General features: G+C 41.1%; 1 protein-coding gene across 29 annotated transcripts in view; it reads left to right on the top strand.

The window, feature by feature from the left end:
• Positions 1-21,664, top strand: part of CLASP1 (cytoplasmic linker associated protein 1) — a 174,512-nt gene that overhangs the window by 61,049 nt on the left and 91,799 nt on the right. For all 29 annotated transcript variants that reach the window (XM_027725610.2, XM_039381687.1, XM_039381657.1 and 26 more), the window contains one exon: positions 21,128-21,280. In XM_027725610.2, the coding sequence (XP_027581411.1) occupies positions 21,128-21,280 (153 nt within the window). The remainder of the gene's footprint in view (positions 1-21,127; positions 21,281-21,664) is intronic.

The raw sequence follows: 21,664 nt of genomic DNA, 5'->3' as shown, positions 1-21,664 counted from the left end.
TTAATTCTGCCCTGCTGCTCTGTCAAAGGAATCGTTTGTTGCATTGTGAAAAGCAGTTTGAGTCTCTTTTTTGTTTATTCCCCTGAAGCCCCAAAACTGCAGACAGCCCTGAATAATCCTGGCTTGGTTTACACCCTGCAGGGATCTCACTGCAGACAAATCTTCATGAGGAAAGCTGCTAATGGCTGCTGCTTTGCAGTTGGCCTTCAGAGTCAAGCCAGGTGAATTTTGGCACAAACAATGCACTAAAGAGGAAGAGATAAATACCTGTCCTTTAGATGCTTGACATGGAAGTGTCTGGTGTTATATGCAGATACTGATGTCTAAGGAATATGAAACATATCTGGACTTCATTGGAGACCAGGATGGACAGTGGTTTGATAAGAGAGTTTTGGATGCTTAAATGCAGAGGTTTACACTAATTTTTTTTGCTCCAGATCTGGTCCCTTTGATATTAATGGACTCTTTCTAATGATTTCAGTGAGAAATAAACTGGACCCTTTGTAAATTGCTGGTAGACTATGTTATAAATAGCCTTGTATGAGTGTTTGAGGCATGACTGCTCCTAGTCTTCCAGAAGGAAGGGGGAAATAGAAGTTTTAGGTATGAAACAGTGCTGGCACTGCTTCTGCTGGTGTTTTTTTTTATGCAGTTGGCAGCATTGGGGCTGCCTTTACCCCAATGTAATGAGACTGTTCCCTTTGGCTCTGGTGTGGGTACATCTTTAAGAAATGCATGTCTTCCACATACATCTCTCTCGAGTAATGGGGCTCCTGTCTAGTGGAGTGCTGGTTCATAATGAGACCTGACATTTCTAATTAGGTCTGCTTTATGAAGAATGGGCCTAACTCTGTTCTCTATCATTTATATTTCTCCCCCTGACCTCCCCCCAGCTCTTTCTGGGGATCAGGGACAGTCCTGGAGCCAGTCTGAAGAGGCAGGGCCAGGCACACTTCTTCCTGCTACAGCTCTGCCAGTGCACTTCACCTCTGATTTATATTCCTGCTGTTTGAGCTCTGTGCTGGGCAGGAGCTGAATCTGCAGAGACGTCTAATCACATGGAGCTTCTATGATGTGGAGAGACAATCACGCTCCTTTTCACTGGAGACTTAAATAAGATCTGATCCCAAGCTTCCACAGGCAAAATATTTATGCACCAGCTCACTGAAACTTATTCTTTGTCCCCTCCCCCTTAAGAAACTCCATACTTATCTCTAGTGCTTTCCTTAGATGTCTTTTTTTTTTCTGGTTTTTTGATGTGCTGGATCTTCTCACTGTAGTGGGATTTCTCCAGAGATTCTGTACTGTGTCTTTGTATGCACATTGTGCTTCTTGCTTGCTGCTTCCTTTCATGTTGCTCCCTGAAGCTTATTTATTATCAAGGGCTCTAAAGCAGTCTTGTCCCTATTTTTGTCCAAACTATTTCTTGTTTATTGAAGCGTGGTATAAGGATCTGTGTTCACTCTGCCTGAGAATGTGAGAGATGCAGTAGGATACTGGGGCAGTGGGAGCTTTGTGACAGAGACAGACTGTGCAAAATACTGTGTCTTTTGTAAAAACCAGGCCAGGTGCTCAATCAGCTGCAGTGGGATGTTCCTTCAGGGCCTTTCCACCAACTTCTTCCCAGGAAGGCTGGATCACAGAGTCATCTAAACCAGCATATTTTACATGCCCTGAAACGTGGCGCATGGTACCAGTTAGAGGTGAGAATGCACCTGGGCTATGTTTGACTGTGCTCTGCAGCCTTGGCCAGCGATGGTCTGACCAGCTGGGTTTGGCATGGAAAAGGTTTCTGTGAAACAACACACACTACGAACACCAGGAAAAAGCTGTGATCAACAGCTCATCTTTTAATTTTTGGGCTAGAATCCTGACTTTTCTGTACCTGTAAGACCACTAATTTCAGAAAACCTCTGAATTAGAAGTAAGATCCTTTTTATCAAGAGATTATCAGTTAGTTTTATGCAAGTTCCAGGAACTGAGGGGATGGCCCAATGCTTGTTTTTTTTTTCCATGATGTTTTTTTCACTTTGAAGATAGTGAATGAAACACTGGAACAGGTTGCCCAGAGGATCCCCATCCATGGAGACTTTTAAAATTAGTCTGGATGAGGCCTTGAGCAATACAACTTTGTCAGCCCAGCTTTCGGAAGGAAATTGGATCACTTGACATCCAGAGACCCCTTTCAACCTAAATTATGCCATTATTTTATTTTTCCTTCTATAGGACACAATAGGTATTGAAGACCTCCAGATTCATTCAGTGTTTCTTTTACTCAGTACTTTATAGCTGTGTGTGTCAGTAAGCTGAAGACACAGATTGCCAGTGTCATTTGAGATGGTGTGTTTGTCTGTTACTGAGCACTTCAGTTTATCAAGAGTGGTAACAGGGCTAAAGGCAGAAGAAAATGTGACCTCAGCTAACAACACAACCTGATGTCAGCATGAAAAGGCTGCAAACCACAACAGAGACACTTCTATAAATGGCAGCCTGTATCATTTAATGCACATCTTCTGCTGATTTGGTGTTATACTAGAACTGGTGAGAATACTTCACTCTAGTTTTATTGGTCTGTCATCAGTGTGAGTGTCAAGTTGCACAGGATCATTTTCAGTGAAGCATCAAGGTGCAGATTGCTCTTTGATTTTAATATTAAGAACTTAAAACTTGATATTTAAATGTGGATATATTCTAACTGTTTGTCTGGGGAGCAGCTTGCTACAAATTAGTAGGTGAGCTGTATTTTGTTCTATTTAATCTTCGTGCTGTTCTTCAAAATACTATTTTTAGAAGACTTCTGAACCTTTACTTGTAATATTAAGCTTTATTTTGCAGATAGAGCTCTGTACTCCTGTTCTCTATTTAGACAGCCTAAACATTTCTTGTAGCTCAGGATGTTTGAATGCATTTTCTTCGTCTCAGTAAAGTTTTTGACCTTCTTTCCTCATATATTTGCAAAAATAAGCTAAGTAAGCCTGGTTTAAGTGTAATCTAGGGGGCTAAGAACCAACCCTCAAGTCAACAAACCCACCCATATTCCAGGCAGGAATTATGAGTGGTTCTTTGTGTCAGTGGGAGAGGATTTCCAGATGAATTAGTAGGACCCTGGTTCTAATATTTAACCACAAAATTACTATTAAAAAAAAAAAAGCGGGACTGGGAGTTCTCTGATGCATTTCCTCTGTTCTACTTTTCAGTGGAGACTTCATCAATTCAGTCTCCAGTTTGTAAAGTGGAGGAAAAGCATACTAGGGGCCCTTGAAGCTTTTCATGGGGAAAAAAGGCAAGGCAAACAGATCAAAATGACACTAATTGGAGCATTCATTTCTTGTGGATGCCAGTAGGTAAAAGTGGCATTGAATTTCATATTTCCCAGTTCAAAAACCTGATCTTACTAGCTTTCAATCTCTGAGTGAAGCTGAAAGTCAGTCTATAGTTGTCTGTTACGTGCTGTGCTTCACATGTGCCGGTTCCTCAGTTTGCTAATTCTTCTGTAAGTGAAGGCAAGCGCAGATGGTTCCCAAAGAGAACCAGATGATTTACCAACATGGTGGTGCATTTGCAGGAGTGAGACTTGAACAGGCTTAAGGCTGCTTTATTGTCATTGCTTTGAGTTCAAAGTTTTCATTTAGAAAGTTTAAATTCCTAAGTTCTGTCCCCTTTTCTAGTTTGTGATTAATTTATGGTTTTTTTATTCTACCAGGACGCTTGTCGACCTTTCAGTAATTTGTTATTAGGAGCTATGCTCATTATCTGTGGTACCTAAATGAGAATGGGACATGTAAGGAGAAGTTCATGCCTTAATTCCATAAGAGACTTAAGATTCCTCTCCATAGTGCCAGGAGACAAAGTTGTTCTCATCCCTTCACAGACTCTTCAAAATAAATCATGCCAAGAATAGACCCTCACCAGAGGGACAGCGTGAGTGTAGTATCATCTTTTTAGCTCAACTGACTTAGTTTAGCTGGACTGAAAGCCCCCTGGGTGCTGGTTAACATGCAGGTTAATGGCTCAACGCTTGCTTCCCTAGCTAGCTTGTGTCTCCTAAGCATGGATTCAGTGTTTGGCAACATCCAGGGAACTGATAGGATATGCACTATATCCAGTGAACTGGAATGCTGCTGGTCAGTCATTGCTGCAGGCTACCACAGCAGTACAAACAGTAAATAGCCATTGTATAACGGAGCCATTTGGTTCCAGTCTAATTCTTGCCACTTGAAATTAAAGTAAGTGCTCTGCAATGGAGGTGAGCGATTCAGGTGGCTCAGATGATGTAAGTGGTTGATGTGTGAGCTTCAGATGAACCAGGCTGATCATGCTCTCGTGTTTTGGGAGGCCCCAAACCTTTTTCTCTCTGAATAAACTGATACCTGGTAAAGCAGTTGGCCACATCTGAAGATCATCCCTAGGCAGAAGTCTCTTACTTCTGTGGTACCTGCAAGTATACAGGACTTCAGCACTCCTGCTTATGAAAGGAATGAAGTGATCCAGCAGACCTTCAAGCTCTAACTGGTACTTGTCTACTCCAGAAATGCTGAAGATTTATCTATACATTGAGCATAGAATTTGGTTTTAGGGATTTGATAAGACATTATTTCCCCCCACACTTTATTCCTGTTTCTTCTGAATTTTGTTTGCTTCTGGAGGCAGGGTACTGCTAACTGCTCCTTGCTCCCCGTGTTCGGTTTTCAGTGACAGCTGCTGGCAGATGGCAGTGCCCTATGAGCATTCCCTGTTATTTATGTTAAACAAGGTACCAGCAGCCTGTATTGCCTGCTAAAAATTACTGAATTGGGTGGAGAAGGATTTATGCGGCTTTTTCTTTTGTAACCCAGTTTCCTGACATTTTTTGATATGCTACTACTGATACGCTTTTCTGTGTTCCTCCAGTTCACATCTTTACAGTCAATTGTTCATGCACATTTTTTAGTGTTAGTTCATACTGATTCTTCAGATAGTCTAAGCAATGCCTGGAGACAGCTGCTAATAATAAAAACTTGCTAATTTGGTGCTCATATCTGCCTCCACTTTCACACCTCCTCTGTGCTACCACTTCCATATCTGATAATGTTTGAGTCATGGAGTTTGTGAGCATTTTCCAGTGTGTCAACAGAGAGTAATCCTGCCTGTCAAAGTGAGTATTAACACTTAGTTACACAGAGCATAACACTGACATGGCCACTCCTGCTTCCGATTTGTGAAAATGTAAAGCAAATGCATAAGAGTCTGGAATCTGACTGTTGATCCTAAGCAGTATTACAATTTTAAAGGAATTTACTTGCTTGTCAAGATCCTTTTACTTGGTGAATGAGTAAACAGAAATAGTGACTCTGCTCTCAGACAGTTTTTACAACTGGTTTGGGACAGATGTATTTGCAGAGCTCTGAGTCACTGTGAAAGCCCAGATATATATACTTGTATATATACACGAGTGTATAGCTTTTCACATGCTACTGTGAAATAAATGGTATGGAAGGACTGTTATTTTCCTAGTTAGATTTTACCCTTTAACACATATTTAATTTTGAACAACTTACTCCCATTTTTTTAACATTCCTCAACTCATGTACTCCTTTTTGATAAGTGTAAAAGGAGCAGTCATATTTCAAAAGGTCTTTCCCATGAAATTTTCAATGTTAATGCTAGAAAGCAGAACCATGCCATCTTAGTCTTGGTACATCCTTGTAATGCTTGTACCTCTGACTTAAGGCATGCTCCTGTATCTGAAATGAAATGTGTTCAAAATCAAATATTTTAATTCTTTGACATGTGTTATTCTCTTTGGTTCCTGCTCTGAAATGTAAATTCTGGGTGTGTCTGGACACCTTACAGCACGTGAGACACAGAGTGCCTTTAATAACCTTGAACTTAGGCTTTTTTTGTCATGCAGCACACAGATGTATTACAGAACATCATGTATTTGAGTGAGGACCTGCAGGGTGTTTACCTCATGTGAAACAGAAATGGTGCTCCTCTGCTCTGAGTCTTTTGTCCTGTACAAAAATGTGAAGTGAGTAAAAGATGACAACAAAATGATCTAAAAATAAAGACTTAATAAAAATGGGGCTATAGGAAATCATGCAAATGTGAGGAACCAGCAGTCTCTGATTTCCAAGGTGCCTCAAAGATCTTTATTTCCCTCACATCTCTGTGACCTGATGGCTGCAAACCTTTACCATGGGGTAATTATCTTTATAGCAAACTTAGAAAACAAATCTCTTCTCCCCAGTCATCACTTATGGTAAACCTGGATTCAGGGAAAGATTTCATCAGTGCTATTGCACTGAGAAAGGCCCAGTAAGTAGTTGAAGACCATTCTCTCAACCTGGGAGGCTGTTACAGTTTCCAAGATAGAATTGTCTCAAACTTCAACCCTATTGAGTTTATTTTTCTGAACAGCCTTGAAAGAAACCTGTCTAGGATTAAAGCAATCTGTTAGTTTCTGTTGTTACTTCTGATTAGGATTTATGCTCAGATGTTGTGTTACTTGGTTTTGCAGTTTGTTGCTCATGTGCTCTATTCTATCCCTAGCTAGTAGGACACTAAGTATTATGGATCCATTTTATCTTGATTTGTCTGCCTTGTAAGTCCCAGAGAGTAGGGGAACCTGAACTTTTGGAGGCCTGTCCAGAAAATCTTCGTGCATTACAGTACATGTCTGAACAGGAAGAAGGTCTAAATTGGTCGTCCTTGATTCACCCTAGATAGTTATGCTAGGTTTTTGACTTGTGTCTAGCAACTCTACAAAACACCAGCCAAGAAGGCATTGTTAGTGGCAGTATTAGATGTTTAAATTATCTCCTCGGTATGACAAGGTTTTAGTGATTTTTTACTTTCAACATCAAACTGTGACTTCATACTAGTGGAGAATAAAGAATCATAACTTCAGTCACTAGGAAGTATTTAATTGAATTGCTGGACTGAAAGGGATGCCTGACTCTTGCTTTTTGAGCATGATAGGAGTTGATCTGACAAACAAGGCGACGCATATGTGCCAGTTCCCACGATGGCTCACAAAGCACACAGCTTGTGAACTCTTGTTATGTGTTTTGCAGTAATTTCTGTCTTGCCTTCTATATTCCCTGTCTCACCTTCCCTGTGTGTTATAGAAACTTAATCTCTTTAGCTCTGCTTGGGCCCTTTCTAGAGCCTATTTTCATCTCCCAAAACTTTAACTCAGGCTTGTGTACATCAAGTATCATTCTAAGCTCTGGTTACATAGATTCTGGCTGTGTTATGTAATCTATGTTTCAGGCAAGTAGTAAAAATTTTTGTAAGTTTTAAGGTTAATGAGTTTAAGCTTCAAGGTGAATTGTATATCCTATAACCAAAATAAGAGTAGGAAATGTTCATCTTAACACATATATTTATGCTTTCCTTTACAATTTTTGTTACAATTTGACACAGTATTTAACAAAGCAGAAACACAGTTGTGTAATGAAGTCAGTGGTTCTCCTGGTGACTTCTGCATTTACATCACGAGCAGCCTACTGAAAAGGGGCCAGCTTGTTTCTAGGAGCTGAGCCTTTATATGGGCCACACTTTACAGCTTGCATTTCAGGAATAAAGAATAAATGTCATATAGGAAGGAAAGTAGCTTTCTACAGGGTAGACAAATCAGTGTAAGGGGGAAGAAGCTCCTATCCAATTTGTCCATTTGAATTATCATTGCAGTGATCTTTCAGGTTCACAGATGTACAGAGTTGCTTCGCCAACCAGACTTGCCTTAGGGAAAGGAGAGATCTCAAGCTGTTTAGAAAATGGTTCCTTGTATTAATGAAGTGTTGTTTTCTTTTTGGTTTTGACTTACTGACTTCTTTCAAGTCTGACATGGAGGCAGGGGTGCCTATGGGAACCCAGAAATCTACACAGATGGAAATCAGTTGGATTTAGGTATCCTGTGAGACTGGCATGTAGGTTTTCTTTGCATCAGCATGGATTTGAGATTCCTTATGATCATTCAGATCTGGGGTGTTTAGTTTCATGAACACCAGCATTTGCTGTTGATTTAAGCTCACTATGATTTCAGTAACTTTAGTGAATGAGTTAAACCAGCAGTGCTCAGCACATCGTCTCAATCTTGTTCTACATCAGCTTCTCTTAAGTTGGCAGAGTCACTTGTGAGAAGGTGTCAGTGCTAAGGAAAGATGAGTGATTTTGACTTCTTTCTTTCTCTAGTAGTGGTGAAAATGGCTATGCCAGGCTTTTTAAAACTGCAATCAGTGTTCCCAGATTTTGCAGGGGAATCTGTTTTTTTTTAATGTCTCCAATTTCATTTAGGTCAGCATTTGTTTTGTGAAGTCTTTAATGACTATATGCAGGGTAGGATGTTTAGCTGGGTTGTGATTAATGTTTGTATTCTTTGTAGTAAATGTGGATGATTCTGCTTGGCTTAACTTGCTTTCTGTAGGGCTATGTTATATTACCTTGCACTTGCTGTAGCCTAAGAGCAGCACAAGGGCTATTACTTTGGCTCAGCTGATGTCTTATAACTTGTTAAGCAGCAATAATTTGATCATGTGTCTGAGTCCTGAAGTAAATTCATCCTTCGTTTTTACTTGACAGACTTTGCCCTTGAACCAGAGATCTTTTACTTGCTGTAAATCTTTATTCATAGCTTCTACCACCTCTTACCAAGTTCTGAACTTTGATTTAAACCAAGTGATTAAGGTCAAAATGAGCCTACCCTTAGTCCCTTTGTTTAGCTCTTCTAGTGGGAAAGGTGGCCTTGGATTTAGAGTCAAGTGGTATAGGAGATACAGGAGAAAAACCGGTAGAGTTCAGGTCAGATGAATCAAGATTTTACTGGTCTGTCACACCACATTTTTTCAATTCGGATTTCCTAATTGATCCTGACATATTTATTTGATGCAGTAAATAGCTTTATGTGGGGAAACTGATTTCTTTCATCATTCTTTTATGGATGTAGCAGTTGTGGAAGTCTTTTACTGTGCACACAATATATGGGAGGAAAATAGGATGGTTACTAAAGCAGTCAAATGACCAGCTGTGGTATCAGAGTCAATTATTGAGTCCAACTTTCAGTCATGGCAGAAGGTTTTGTATAGCTGGGCGACAGTCTTAAGTTTTACCCCAGTGCAGGGACCTGAGGATGATTGAAAAAGGATGCTGAGTCATGGGGAGAAAGTGAACAGCAGCACTGATGGAGGCCAAATAAAAATGGGTTGCCAGGACTATGTTAAACAGACTGATTAGGACACAACTATTTGCTTTTCTTTAACTGCTCTTTTTCTTTTAAAAGGAAAGGAGGAGGATGATATTTGTGCTTATTTTTTGTCTATATGTAAAGTCTGAATAACAGCAATTATTTTTAACTATGCTATGACTACATTATTTATATTGAAAGCTCTTTCGGAAAGATGCTTTCTTCTTTGTAGCACACTGGAGTTCCCTTGCTTGCTCAGGGTTTCACTTTGCCTCTGAAATACGAATATCAGATTTAGTAGTCTGAAGTCATTAATGACAAAAGGAATGAAAGTTTCAGCGCTGTCTTGACTCTACCTTTGTTTTTGCTTTTCTCCCTCTGAATAGGACTTGCTTTGTTTGCTGTACCTAATGATGATGATTGTTTATGGGGGAGAAAAGTGGATGAAGGTGCTTAGATTTGTCTTTTGTTTTAAAGGCATTGGGGAGTGGGGGAAACAAGCTTCAGGAAAACAGAAACCATGCTGACTTAATATTTTATAAACTGTGTTACTGTGACACAGTTTTGGCTTTGGAGCTTTTCTCCCATGATTTTTTTCCTTGAGGCAGTGATTTGCCTAAATTGGGGCTTTGAAGGGTGTGTAAAGAAGGCCCAAGAAACTGATGTGTCTCAGGAAATGGAGCTTTCCACTTGTAGATCAGGCATTCACACTGTGCTTATATTTGAAGCCATAGTAAATATCAATTAGATTCTTTAGGTTCTGTAAGCCAACCACATGGAAACCATACACTGTCCTGAAGTATTTGTTGAACAGGCCACTACTTGATGTACTAAAACATCTCCATGCGCACTTGAAACTGCATAGAAGAAGAAAATCTGAGATATTAGCATCTAAAAAAAATGAAATATTAGATCAAGTTTTGCATGCTCTTGCATTCACCTCCATCCCCAACGTATAGAGCTGGAAACACAATTTAGCCTAGTGTGATGATGGTTAAATAAAGGGAATCCTATACTCTGATACATCTTCTGGCATGTGCTCTGATTTTGACTTTTCTGCATGACCTGGAATCAGCCTCCTTATGTGAATTTTGCCTTTGTTTCCACTGTATCAAAAACCTGGAATTAATACTATCTAGATCATACGCAAGTCTGTGCAGAGTAGTATTATAAATTACTGTTATTGAACATTCATTCTTAAAGTTACTGAACAAACATTTTTTCACTAAAAGTAAAACATTTCTTCCTGCTCTGAGTTTTTGGGTGCTTTTAGAGTCCAGAATGTTTTCATAATCTGTTATCTACTAGTTTCTGCTTTTGCTTCTAAAAAAAAGAACATTTTCAAAGCTACCGTGGAAATCACTGATCTTCAATGATCGTAATAAATACAGTAAGTTTTTTTTTCTACAATGATCCTGAGAAAAGTGATATGCTAGCTAGCTATTCCTTAATAAATGAATTTTACTAATTAAGGGAATGTTTATTCTCTTTTGAGACACTGGGAATAAAAGCCAAGTGGGCTTGATTGTTGGCAAACCATTGCTTCCCTGTGCCAGTAACTACCAAAATGAATGTGATGTGGGTAGGGAATAAAGACTTCTCACCAGCTCTGGCAGGTTGCTGGTCTAAGCTCTGGATGTAGTTGAATGTGCTTACGTAGACATTACGAATACTGGCACAAGCTGCAAACACAGGCACTGGTGTCATGGTGCTGAAGCACAGTTTGCAAAATTCTGTATCTGTGCAGCTTATCAAAGACTCTGCTTGCTCTCATGGAGTTGAATTGAAGTGGTGAGGAGGCAAGAATCATCCTAAGTCCTACTTTTATTAGTTGAGTGTAGGCAGAAACGTGTACTTTGTAGTGTATCAGGAGAATGCTGATGCAGCCAGTCAGTCCTACTAAATACTGCACAACAAGCATCAACTATCCCTTTCCATTGCTGACAGCTGCAGTGGATGCTCTGGAGAACATACAACCAACTCTAACCTAGTAACCATTGTCCCAGGAGCTCAGAAGCATCTCAGACCACTGTTTGGTAACCATTTCTGGCTACAGAGCATAGCCTTGATCATAAAATTCAACTTTGAGTTTTTCTTAAATAAACAAAACTTGTCTGTACACTTTGCTTGCATATGTGCCTTCGCAGTCTGTAGTAACATGCATCTTTGTAAAGATGAAGCATTAATTTGTGGTAGAGATTCCTGGTCATCACACTGGTCATGCCTGTTGTAGTAGTTGATAATCTGTTTTAAGAGGCACCTAGGCTGTCAAGTTGTTGCTCATTGGTCCCTAATTTTCCCTTTGTGGTTTTTCTTTTGTCTCAACCACCTGCAGTTTTAGACGTTCTTATCTCATGGCTATTGCCGACTGAGCATTTTACAGTATTTAAATGGTCATCTAATTAAAGTCTATTAATTATGCATCAGGCAAGGCATTCTGGGTGAGAGTCATTAATGTGTGATGTGCATAGCACCATACAGTTTTTGCAGATGTACCTATGTTCTTGCATTAGCCTTTAACCAGACAGATGAACGAAGCCCTGGCTCCTGTTTTCTGTGAATGTACAGGAGACATAGGCTGACAGCCTTGTTTTTTCCATCTTTGTTCAGGAATAATTGCACGTTTTGTTTCTTGGCTCAGAGGTGTCTGCTTGGAAAGTTCAGGATGTGCCACCATCTCATAAGAGGGTCATTCATGGCAAATACGAGGTGCTGGGCAACATGTTGCCCCTGTTACTGATTGTAAATAGATCTAAATGAAGGTACTGGGACAGGGCTGGTGCTGCAGCTTCCCTAGGTCCCTCCAGCACATCTTACTGGCTTAACTGCACCGACCCAGCTATCCTCTGAGACCTGTCCAGAAAGGAAACAAGGCTGCAGCATGACATTTTTATCTCCTTGTAGATATTTCTGGAAAGCTTTCTGCTGCAGGATTGTGTGCAGTAGCAGGCTTTGCAGGATGTTCTGTGGTGGCTGGAAGTGGGATCTGCAGCATTTCTGTCTTCTCCCCCAAATGTGCTCTGGGTAACTGGAGGCAGCAAGAGACTTCTGCCCTTTTTTGTAACAGTCCTTTGTCCTAAAAATGTCAGGATGCTCATTCCTTCCTAGTACACCTCTGCCTGCTAGTTGTCAGTGCTTTACATCTCGGTGTGCTGCGTTTGTAGAGAATAAGCATCCCTTCAAGAAGCAATAAGTGATACAATAGAAACTGCAGTTTCCCTTTCTTGACACTGAAGGGTGTTGGGACAGTCAGCATCGAGGTGAGCTGCACTGGCCGTAATTCCCGAGGAGGTAGAGAGAGGGATCTGTGCAGGGAATGCCAGTTGGGGAGTGCAGGCTGGAGAAGTGCCTCATCCTATTATGTCATGGCAGCAGATGGTGCAGATAGCTGGAAATTTGGACCTGGTCTGTGGGGCTGGAGTCACCTGCCCTGTTTGCACATGATGCTCCTGCCCTTCACTGGTGAAAAACATCTGCTATTTAAAGGCTTCAAATTGTTGGTGTACCTCATAATTATCTTCATCTGTATAGGGTGTAGACAGTCCAGTAAGACAAAATTTCACCTATCTATTTCCCCAGGTGTATCTGCTTATTCATTCGGGTTTTGGCTGATAAACCCCAAGCCGTCGCCAGCAGGTGTCTCCCTGGGAACTCGGTTTAGTCTTTGGTTGCTATTTTCCTGTAGCAGTTCTGGGCACTAACCCTGTGAAATAGAGAGAACTCAATTGCAGGTGTGGCTAAGCTTCAAGCAACCTGTCAAGAACAACTAAATTAAAACTTTTTTTTTTTCTAATATGATGTGATGTGTTTTTCTACTTTATTGAAACCTTTTGCAAATGTCCTTTTTTGAATGTGCATAAACCAGATTTGAAGAAAATTTTGGGAAAATAAGAAAACATTTGTGACATTATTTGCATCTTTAGTAGGAGGGAGAGAAAGTGATCTATAAAGAAACCCCATATGTTCAGGAATGGAGCTTAATCCAGACTCTGGCAATGCCCTGAAGTCTTCGTGCCCTTGAGAATGTCTCTCAGCTCTGTTTCGATTTACTCACATGTTAAAATACCAACAAATCCTTCTTGCACCTGCTGAATGGCTGTGCCTTTTAACCACCTTTATGTAAATTTTTAGAGTGAATACTGTGCGAAGCTGACCACAGACCCGGCATGGGGCGATGGGTCTAATGTGGATGATCAGGGGCTGGGTGATGCTGCCTGAGTTCTGACACTTGCTCACTGCAAACACGGAGTCCAGGCTGTTTCCATAAGGTTTCCAGCAAATGCAGAGATGGAGGTTAGAGTGAGGAGGGGAAGGGTTCATTGATTGCTCTTTGCCTGACACATCCCTGCCACGTGTCCATATGGAGATGGTGCCTGAGGGAGCTCCTGTGCTTCTGCAGAATGGAATTTTTCTGTCTTGTGAACAAAGGCAGAAGAATTTGCTTTCTTTTATATAATTATTTTCCTAAATAATTAAACTACAGTAAGGTTGAGGCAAAGTCTGAACTCTGGCACTGTGCAGCAGACAGGATTAATATTAAAATGGAAGACAGTGTGCTTTATCTGCGTTTTGGGTGTGACGGAATGCTTTTCTGCACCTATACCAGTCCTGCAACTAGGCAGTAGTAGTAGTAGTAGTTCTGGAAAAAGTATTCTCTGACTCTAAAAGATCCAGCCTGCATAAACAACCTTTCTCATTGATTGGTATCTCTAGGGCACAGGAGCCCAGTTTGTGTTTTTTATCTGTGAAGATTATGCTAATGAGAGCACTATGAGGAGGGAGTAATAATGTCTGTGCTCTGGGCAGTGCAATTTAAAGGGTATTTTCAAGGGTCCAGAAGAAAGCAGGGACAGCACCCCCCAGGACAGTCAGCAGGGAAAGCTGTGACAGTGAAACACAGAAGTGACACCCTGTTGTGAAGCGTGTTACAGTCTCTGAAAGAGCTGGGGTGTTTGTGTAAGGATGCATTTAGAGATGGTTGTGCCTCCATTCAGGTGAACGGCACATGGGTGTCTGGCAAGGCCCAATGATGAACCTCTGGGGCAAGTGGAGGGCAGGGGTAAGCTGTTTTTGCTCCTGGAATTGAAACTTTACGTAAATGTGTGGGCTTTTGGGATGGGTGTGGTTTTCCAAGGTACGCATCGTGGATTTCCTGATGTCTTGAGGTCTAGCGGAAGGCTCTGTGCCTGGCTGGAAAAAGCACTGTGGGAATATTGTATTTCCAAGGATGACTTTGAGGAAAGTAGATCCTTATCTCTATCTCTTCTCCCTTTTTATTTTACCTTATCTACGTGTCTGCATCTGTCTCTCAATTATTTAATTTTTTTAAATCAGTGTGGGGTAAAGGTTCTGTCTATGCGGCCCCTAGCACAATGGTGTTTGATTCTTGTTCAGATGTCTGTATGAGCTGTACTAAAGTAATTGGTGAAACTAATAAATCCTGGCTTTTTAATGGATTTTTATCAGCTTTTGATGCCGTAGTGAATTCTTTTGGCTGTTTGAGCTGGTGCGCTCCTTCCCTCAGTATCATATCATCAGCGATTTTGTTGCCTCCTGTTGATATTTAATTTTACAAAGCTTGTAGGAATGCAAGCTTTGTATAATTTGTACCTCCTCTAAATCTACTTAAAGCTAATGGAAACTTTCATATGACTGAAAACTGTCTAAATGAGTTTCACGAACTCTTAAAAATTCCCTTTTCCGTGTATGTTAGTTCCATGAACAGAAGTTTCTAAAAACTTTGCTGTATCCCTCAGAAAAGTAATTTAAATCAGTCATGAGTTTCATGATTTCAGATCAGTCTTCTACAGGACGATTTTGTTTGACTTAGCAGGCCAGTCCTTGAGAGCTGATTTTGAGTGTTGCCAGGGCTATTGCGTATTCACTCAGATAGAAGATGGAATTTTCTTTCCATATATGGACTACATCTGCCTAATCTGGTGTTGGATCTGGTCAGGTTTGAGTGTACAACAGTTTCCTCATATCAGTGTGATAAAGGGAACTTTAAAATGTAATTTATTTGTTATTTCTAGTGCCTGAATGTTTTTCTGCTTACAGAGGTATGGCACGCATCAATACTCTGAAATTGCTGTAGTGTTGTGCAGGATGTGTATCCTAAGCAGGATGTGTATCAGAAAACTGCTTATATAAGTATGATGTATTTGGAGCAGAAGACAATTCCAAATTTTACTTCTTTCAGGATTCTTCTTTTCCTTTGTGGTATCAGTTGAAAACCTGTTAGATTCATTAGCTCATGATTAGACAGAATGAGGCAGCAACCAAGATGATGAGTGTCCCCATTCGTAGCTAAGGAAGGAAAACTGAAGCATTTAGGCTTAAAGAAAAGCATATGGGGTGTTGTAAGGATTATTAAGACAAAAAGCATTTGTTTGCTAAGGTGGCATGACATTCTTGTCTTGGGTCTCTAAGCACCACCTTAGGTGTGGCTGATGTATTGCTTATTGTATTTATTAAGATCACAAATGGCTAGATTTACATTGCAGAAACCTTATTCAGAAGGCAAACTCCCACCACAATGATACATATTCTAGTTTAAATAGGGCGATACATGTGATGTAAGAGAAAGAAGCCAAGGTGCTGGTGATATGCATGTCCTTGTAGATAGGATCAGTGCTGTGGCTGGTCAGTCCTGGTGAGTCCTTGTTGAAGGGGTTCCTGCTGAGGTTGGGTTTTTGGGAATCCACTTCAAAGCCTGGTGTGAAGGACGAGATGGTTCAGCAAATAGTGCCAGAAGGCAGCAGCAGGGGTGGACTGGGACTGGAGCTGGTGGCTGGGGAGACCTGGACCTGAGGGGAGAGAGTTGGTGGGTGGCACTGGGTGGGCTGACCAGGGTCACTGAGCGGTTGGTGTTTTAGAGGCTCAAAACATTGCCTGGTGTGGAGGGTGGGAAAGGAGGGGCTGTGTCTGGGGCTAGGAGAGCAGCTGTGAAACTGTGGGAGATGGGCAAGCAGGAAACCCTAATGATGTGCTGTGCCCATGTACTTAAGCTTGTAGCTGTGACTCCTTTGTTTTTAAACATTTAATCCTGCTGAGGAGCATGCGTATGTTCCTTTAGCAGGTTCATAAACTCATTTTTCTGGAGAAACCTCTACAATACTTTTACTGGAGTTGGACAGGCTTGGAGCTAAGCTGTGCATGGGTTTTGTGTGTGCAAGTGGGAAGAGGCATGTAACCTTGGCTGAGGTTGTCTTGGAGGCTGATGGGATGCCCACACCAGAGAGGAGTGAACTGTGCCTCATGTCCTATGGGAGACATATCTGGAGATGGAGGTGCCAGATGCTGCCCTGGGGGCAGGGCATGAGCTGAGATGTCCGAGGGGTGTCTTGTCTCAAAAATGTGGACCAATGCATGTGGCCTAGCAGGAAGCAGGAAGGAGGAACATACACTGTTTTCTTTGGCATTGGTGGGTTTGCCAGGTTGTGTACTTGGCTTTTAGAAGGTTCACAGATCTTCATGGAGGTGGGCTTTGGCCACCTAGTAGGGGTTGAGCATGGAATTTGGATGTGCGGAAATGGGGATCAGCTTTAGCAGTTGTGTGACTGCTCCTGGTGCAGGATGCCATGGGGAGGGTGGTAAGGCAGGTGTCCCTGGTGCCATCCACCTTCATCTGCACCCGAAAGGGAGATTCTTCCAAGAGAGATGCAGATGATACTTGCAAGCTGTATCCATCTTGCGTGTTTTAGCTGCACTGATGCTTGGAGATGGAGCATGTGATAAATGAGCACAATGGGCCCAGGACAAGTTTAGTCCCTTACAGAGTCGGATCTGAAAACCATAGTGGGGCATCTTCATTAGAAACAGACACTTTTCCCAGTCTGCCATCATTACAGAGCGGTTGTCTTCCTTAAAGCTTATAATCAAATAAGTAAAAGATTTGAATCTGACATCCTGAAGTTTTTAAAAGCTGGAAAAACATCTCATTCCGTTGGAAAGGAAATTTGAGATTCAGTTACTTCCCTTTAAAAGGTCCCAGGCTGGTGCTTCAGGCAGGGGAAATGCTGTCCCTTGTTTACCATGGTTCCTGAACAGCTAGGGCAGCCTCCTCTCAGCATTTTGCACCTTCCCCAGACCTGAAGGGGTTACATTTTAAAATGAATAATGACTAAATTTATTCGTCATGGACAAATGATGACAGCTGTTGAGATGCTCCTGTTAGCGCTTCCCAGGGGATAAAGTCAGGCTGGATCCTAGTGCAAGCCAGCCGAGCCAGGCAGACTCAGCTCGTCTTCATCCTGGATTATTTGTCCCGGGTTCCCCTCGCTAGAATGAAATTTCCTTCCTAGAAGTGAACTGAAGTTTCCTCTACTGAAATGGGTGTTGATGAGAATCTTGCAGAGCTGCAGTTGTAGCGAGAGGACAGAGGCCATGGCTGTTTAAATCCACGTGGGAAGACAGCATGCTTAATGAATACAAGAGGCAATGATTGATTATGTTCTGGACTGAAAGCCACGGCGCTCTGTGAAGCACTCTTACATCTGGGCACGCTATGGAAAATATGAAGGAATGTTGAGGAAGCTTATTTGCAGAAGGATATGTACTTGTAAGCAATTTTTTTTTCTTCTTAAATAATGTAAAGGAATTGAAAAATGTAAAGCAGATTGTCTTCTCTCTTTCTCTGAGACAGCAGAGTGGCGAGCAGACAAAGGCCTCTTTTATAAGGGCATGTCTCTAACAGAGTACTATAAGGTCCTTTTAAATGAGCACTGGGAGTGTCTTGGGATGGGAGAGCATCAGTGGTTATTTAATGTTAGAATTAGGCACTGATTATGCTTCAGTGCACCTCAGCTGGTGCCCTGAGAGTTACACCCATGCTGAATTTACCATTTGCAGATACGCTGAAAAATATGATCCTAGCTCAAGTGATTATTATGAACAGGAATCAATGGGTGGCAAAAAAAAGGGCTTTTTAACAATAGTGTATAGTAGCTTGTTTTTCTGTTCTTCTCTGTACTCCTGTGTTCAGGTTTCTTTCTGTTCTTTGTTTCTCTTTCTGTCCTGCACACGTGCTGCTGGTAGACTTGATGTGCAGTTCTGAATGTGGTGCTGTCATTCTGCACTGCTTGGATGAGAAAATACTGTTGGGTTGCTGAAGGGATATTTTGGTTTGATAAATATGTAATGCTTAGTTTGTAGAGTTAATGAACAGGAAGATGTGATTGTAATCCAGGCATCCCCAGAACTGTGGGTGGGCTGGTTGGATTTTTGGAGTGTTGTATTTTTGCTAATGCTCAGAAAAGCCTGTTTTAGGTGAAAATCATAGTTTATTTAATTGCTAAAATGCTAGGGGAGTGTGATACTTTTAATATCTGCATGTTTTTATTTTTTATTTACTATATGAAATAGTAAACCACACCCTCGTCTCTTTTCAGAGGGGCGAGGCTTTAAAAATGCAGATAGAAGAGGAAGTGAGTTAACTAGGGCTGCATCTAGATAGCCTGAAATGCAGCTATGGAGAATTTTATTACCCAATGAAAGTGACTATGAACTAGTAAAGTATCTTTTGTTTTGAATATGACCGACTTTCTCTTGGCTGGTAATACACATGTGGCAAATAATAATTTGCCTCATATCTATATAGGAGCTTTTGAAATAAGTGCAATTGGGACAAGTTTTGCTTAGAAGTTTTTGAATTGAATGTCTGTGGAAGTCTCTCTGAATCACTTAAACCCCTTCCAAAAGACTTCAGAGATTACATGTTTTAAAGTCTATTTTGATCTGCCCTGACCTTGGTGCAACTCTCACCAAATAACATTTTTGAAATATTCGTGTTTGAACTACATTGTGTCTTTATGAAACAAAAATTCAATTTTGCTTTTTAAGAACTGCCTGTGGTAGAATTCACTGGGTGACACACCTCCTAACCTCACAGAGGATTAGTCCTCATTGCAAAAAATTGAGGAGGTGGGGGGGGAAGGGAAGAGAGGGGAAAAAAGGCAGTTGAGAATTTAATTGGTTTTTAACCTTCAGCCAGTGGCCTTGTATATTTTTCTATTAAGTGAGAAACAATATTAATAAATCACATTGGAAAACTGTGTTAATAAATCTTGAGTTGTTGTGTTAACACAGAATATAATCAAACAACTTATTAAGAATCTGGCTAGGCTAAACAAACTCCTGCAATGAATTTTCATTTAATTGAATTAAAAACATATTTTCTAATCCTTTAATCATTCTCATGATTGTTCCCTGAGCTCTTTTCAAATTATTTTTGAATTACATGTGTCAGCACATGACTGTTGTCAATAGGGAGCTAGCACGGTCTCCATGGCTGCCTCCAGGCACTGTGTAAAGAGAGAGCCTACATCCTAATTATGGCTTATATTCTTCTCCTTAACAGTGTGACCTGAAATTTCTTTAACTTCATGTGTTCATTTTTGCCTTGTTCACTTTTGCCAGAACAACAGTACAAGTACCTGTTATTATGTTACCCCTGTCCTTTAGATGTTGCTTTTTTTTTTTTAGCCCTTTCCTGTATTTCAAGACATCTCGAACATCAGAATTAAAGGGAGAGATGTCCTTGGCCACCTCTTTTAACTTTTTGAATGCTTCTGTGTACCTGCCATTTCTGTGTTGTGCTGTGGTTGGATTATGGCATCATGTGCACAGGACATATTGAAAATAGGGTGATTGGGTTTTCAGATGCTCTGTAATGGTGCTCCTGTGTCCAGATTCTAATAAACCAATGCCACTTAGGGGAAGGAAGACTGAAGGTGATTGGGCTGAGAACAATACAGGCTTTTCTTTCTTTTCTTTTGCTACCCCTTTAATATGCCTATACTGTTATCAAGTTAATTTTTTACTTTGAGAAAGCTCAACCTGTATTGAATTTCACTCATTAGTGTCTAACTAGGAGCCTGCATTTGTTACTAGATGTTCCCAGGTGCTTTCCTGAGCAGGGATGGATTAAAGCACCTGCTTGACTTTTTGCCAAGTGAAAATTGTGAAGGAAATGTTCCTAAACCTGTGGAGAGTGGGTGTGTGCCTTGGGTTATTGGAGAGGGATAGACATGAAGCAAGTCTCAAATCTTGAATGAAGTGTTAGTGTGGAGAAGGTAAGTAATGGGGACTGAGCTGGCTTTCTGACCTCAATAATTATGTGTTCCATCTACATCAACTGCCCAAATGCTTTGTCACCTTTCAACCTAAGGCTGGCTTTTCAAGTGAATTAGATAATCCGTGTAAAACTGCAATATAAGCACTCTTTTGGAATTGAAGTGACCTTCAGTGAGAATCAAAGTGACTGTAGTTCATTTTAAGTTCATTTATGTTCGTGTTTGGTGGTAGAGGCTGAAGCTGGATGTACACAGAAAGCTCTTTAAGTTTTAATGCACCTTTTATTTATGTTTTTATAAATTTGAGGTAACTTTTTCTGTTTCCTTGTAAAGCATATCTAGTGATAATTTAAAGAGTTAAAGAGGATTTATAATTCTGGGTGGGTTTGTGATTAATGGTCTGGGTCTATCAAGAGCATGGATATTGCCACGTGAACTTTCCTGGGTTACCCTATTTATCCTCAGTCTGGTGCAGGCAGTTGGCAGATGTCACCAGGCAGCCTCTGCTGCCTCATCTCTTCCACACCTGGATCTTGGACTTGTCATGGTCTTGGTTTCGCTACAGTCCATTGCAAAATAGCTGTTGGAGGCATCAACGTGAGAGGTGCAGACTGTAAACACCCCCAAGTGTTATCTGTGGCTCATGTCTTTCTGCTGTAGATTTGAAGTTTGCTCTTTTTATCTGAATGCATTTATTGAAAGGGTTTATAACATAGTGGCTGCAATAGCAGAGGATTGAGTTCAGTGGCTGAGTGATCTTGGGTGAATAACTGGATTTCTAGGATATGAGGGCTGGCAGAGCAGGCTGGAACATGCAGCGTGTTTGCTATATCATAGGCATGTTCTTTGCTTCACTGGCCATACAGCTGAGTGTGGTTTTCTTTGGCAGATAAAATTTTTGATGATGAAGACTCCGTGGATGGGAACAGACCTTCCTCAGCCAGCTCCTCTACATCTTCCAAGGCCCCTGCAAACTCGCGCAGAGTTGGGATGGGGACTACCCGCAGACTTGGGTCTGCACCTCTGGGCTCCAAGTCTTCTAGTAAGTGAATAGCATGACATTGATGTGAAGTATTTATACTTCATACTGAGCTTATTGCAAGGACTTCCAGACCGGCCCCCAGAATTCAGTAACAAATTTTTCCCTGTGAAATCATGACGTGTGTTCTCTGCGTGCCACAGCCAAGTCGGGTCGGATAAACCCCTATAATGTATTTTGCATTTTTGAAAGGTTGGACGTGTGTGGTGGTGCGCTGAGGGCTGTGAGTAAATCATGTCAGTGTTGCAGTGTTCTCTAAACCTTTATAGCTGCAACTCTAACTGATCTGAGACAGGCTGCTTACAGCTACATGCTAAACTTTAGCCCTTGCAACCTAAAACTGACACACTGGCTTGCTTCTAAGACCTTTGGGCATTGCTGGTAATG

Source organism: Pipra filicauda, unplaced genomic scaffold (genome assembly GCF_003945595.2).
Source record: "Pipra filicauda isolate LSUMZ 115617 unplaced genomic scaffold, ASM394559v2 scaffold10_size6260569_pilon, whole genome shotgun sequence".
Taxonomy (NCBI): Eukaryota; Metazoa; Chordata; class Aves; order Passeriformes; family Pipridae; genus Pipra; species Pipra filicauda.
Note: the sequence above shows the minus strand (reverse complement) of the source record. Positions and strands in the feature narration are given on the sequence as shown.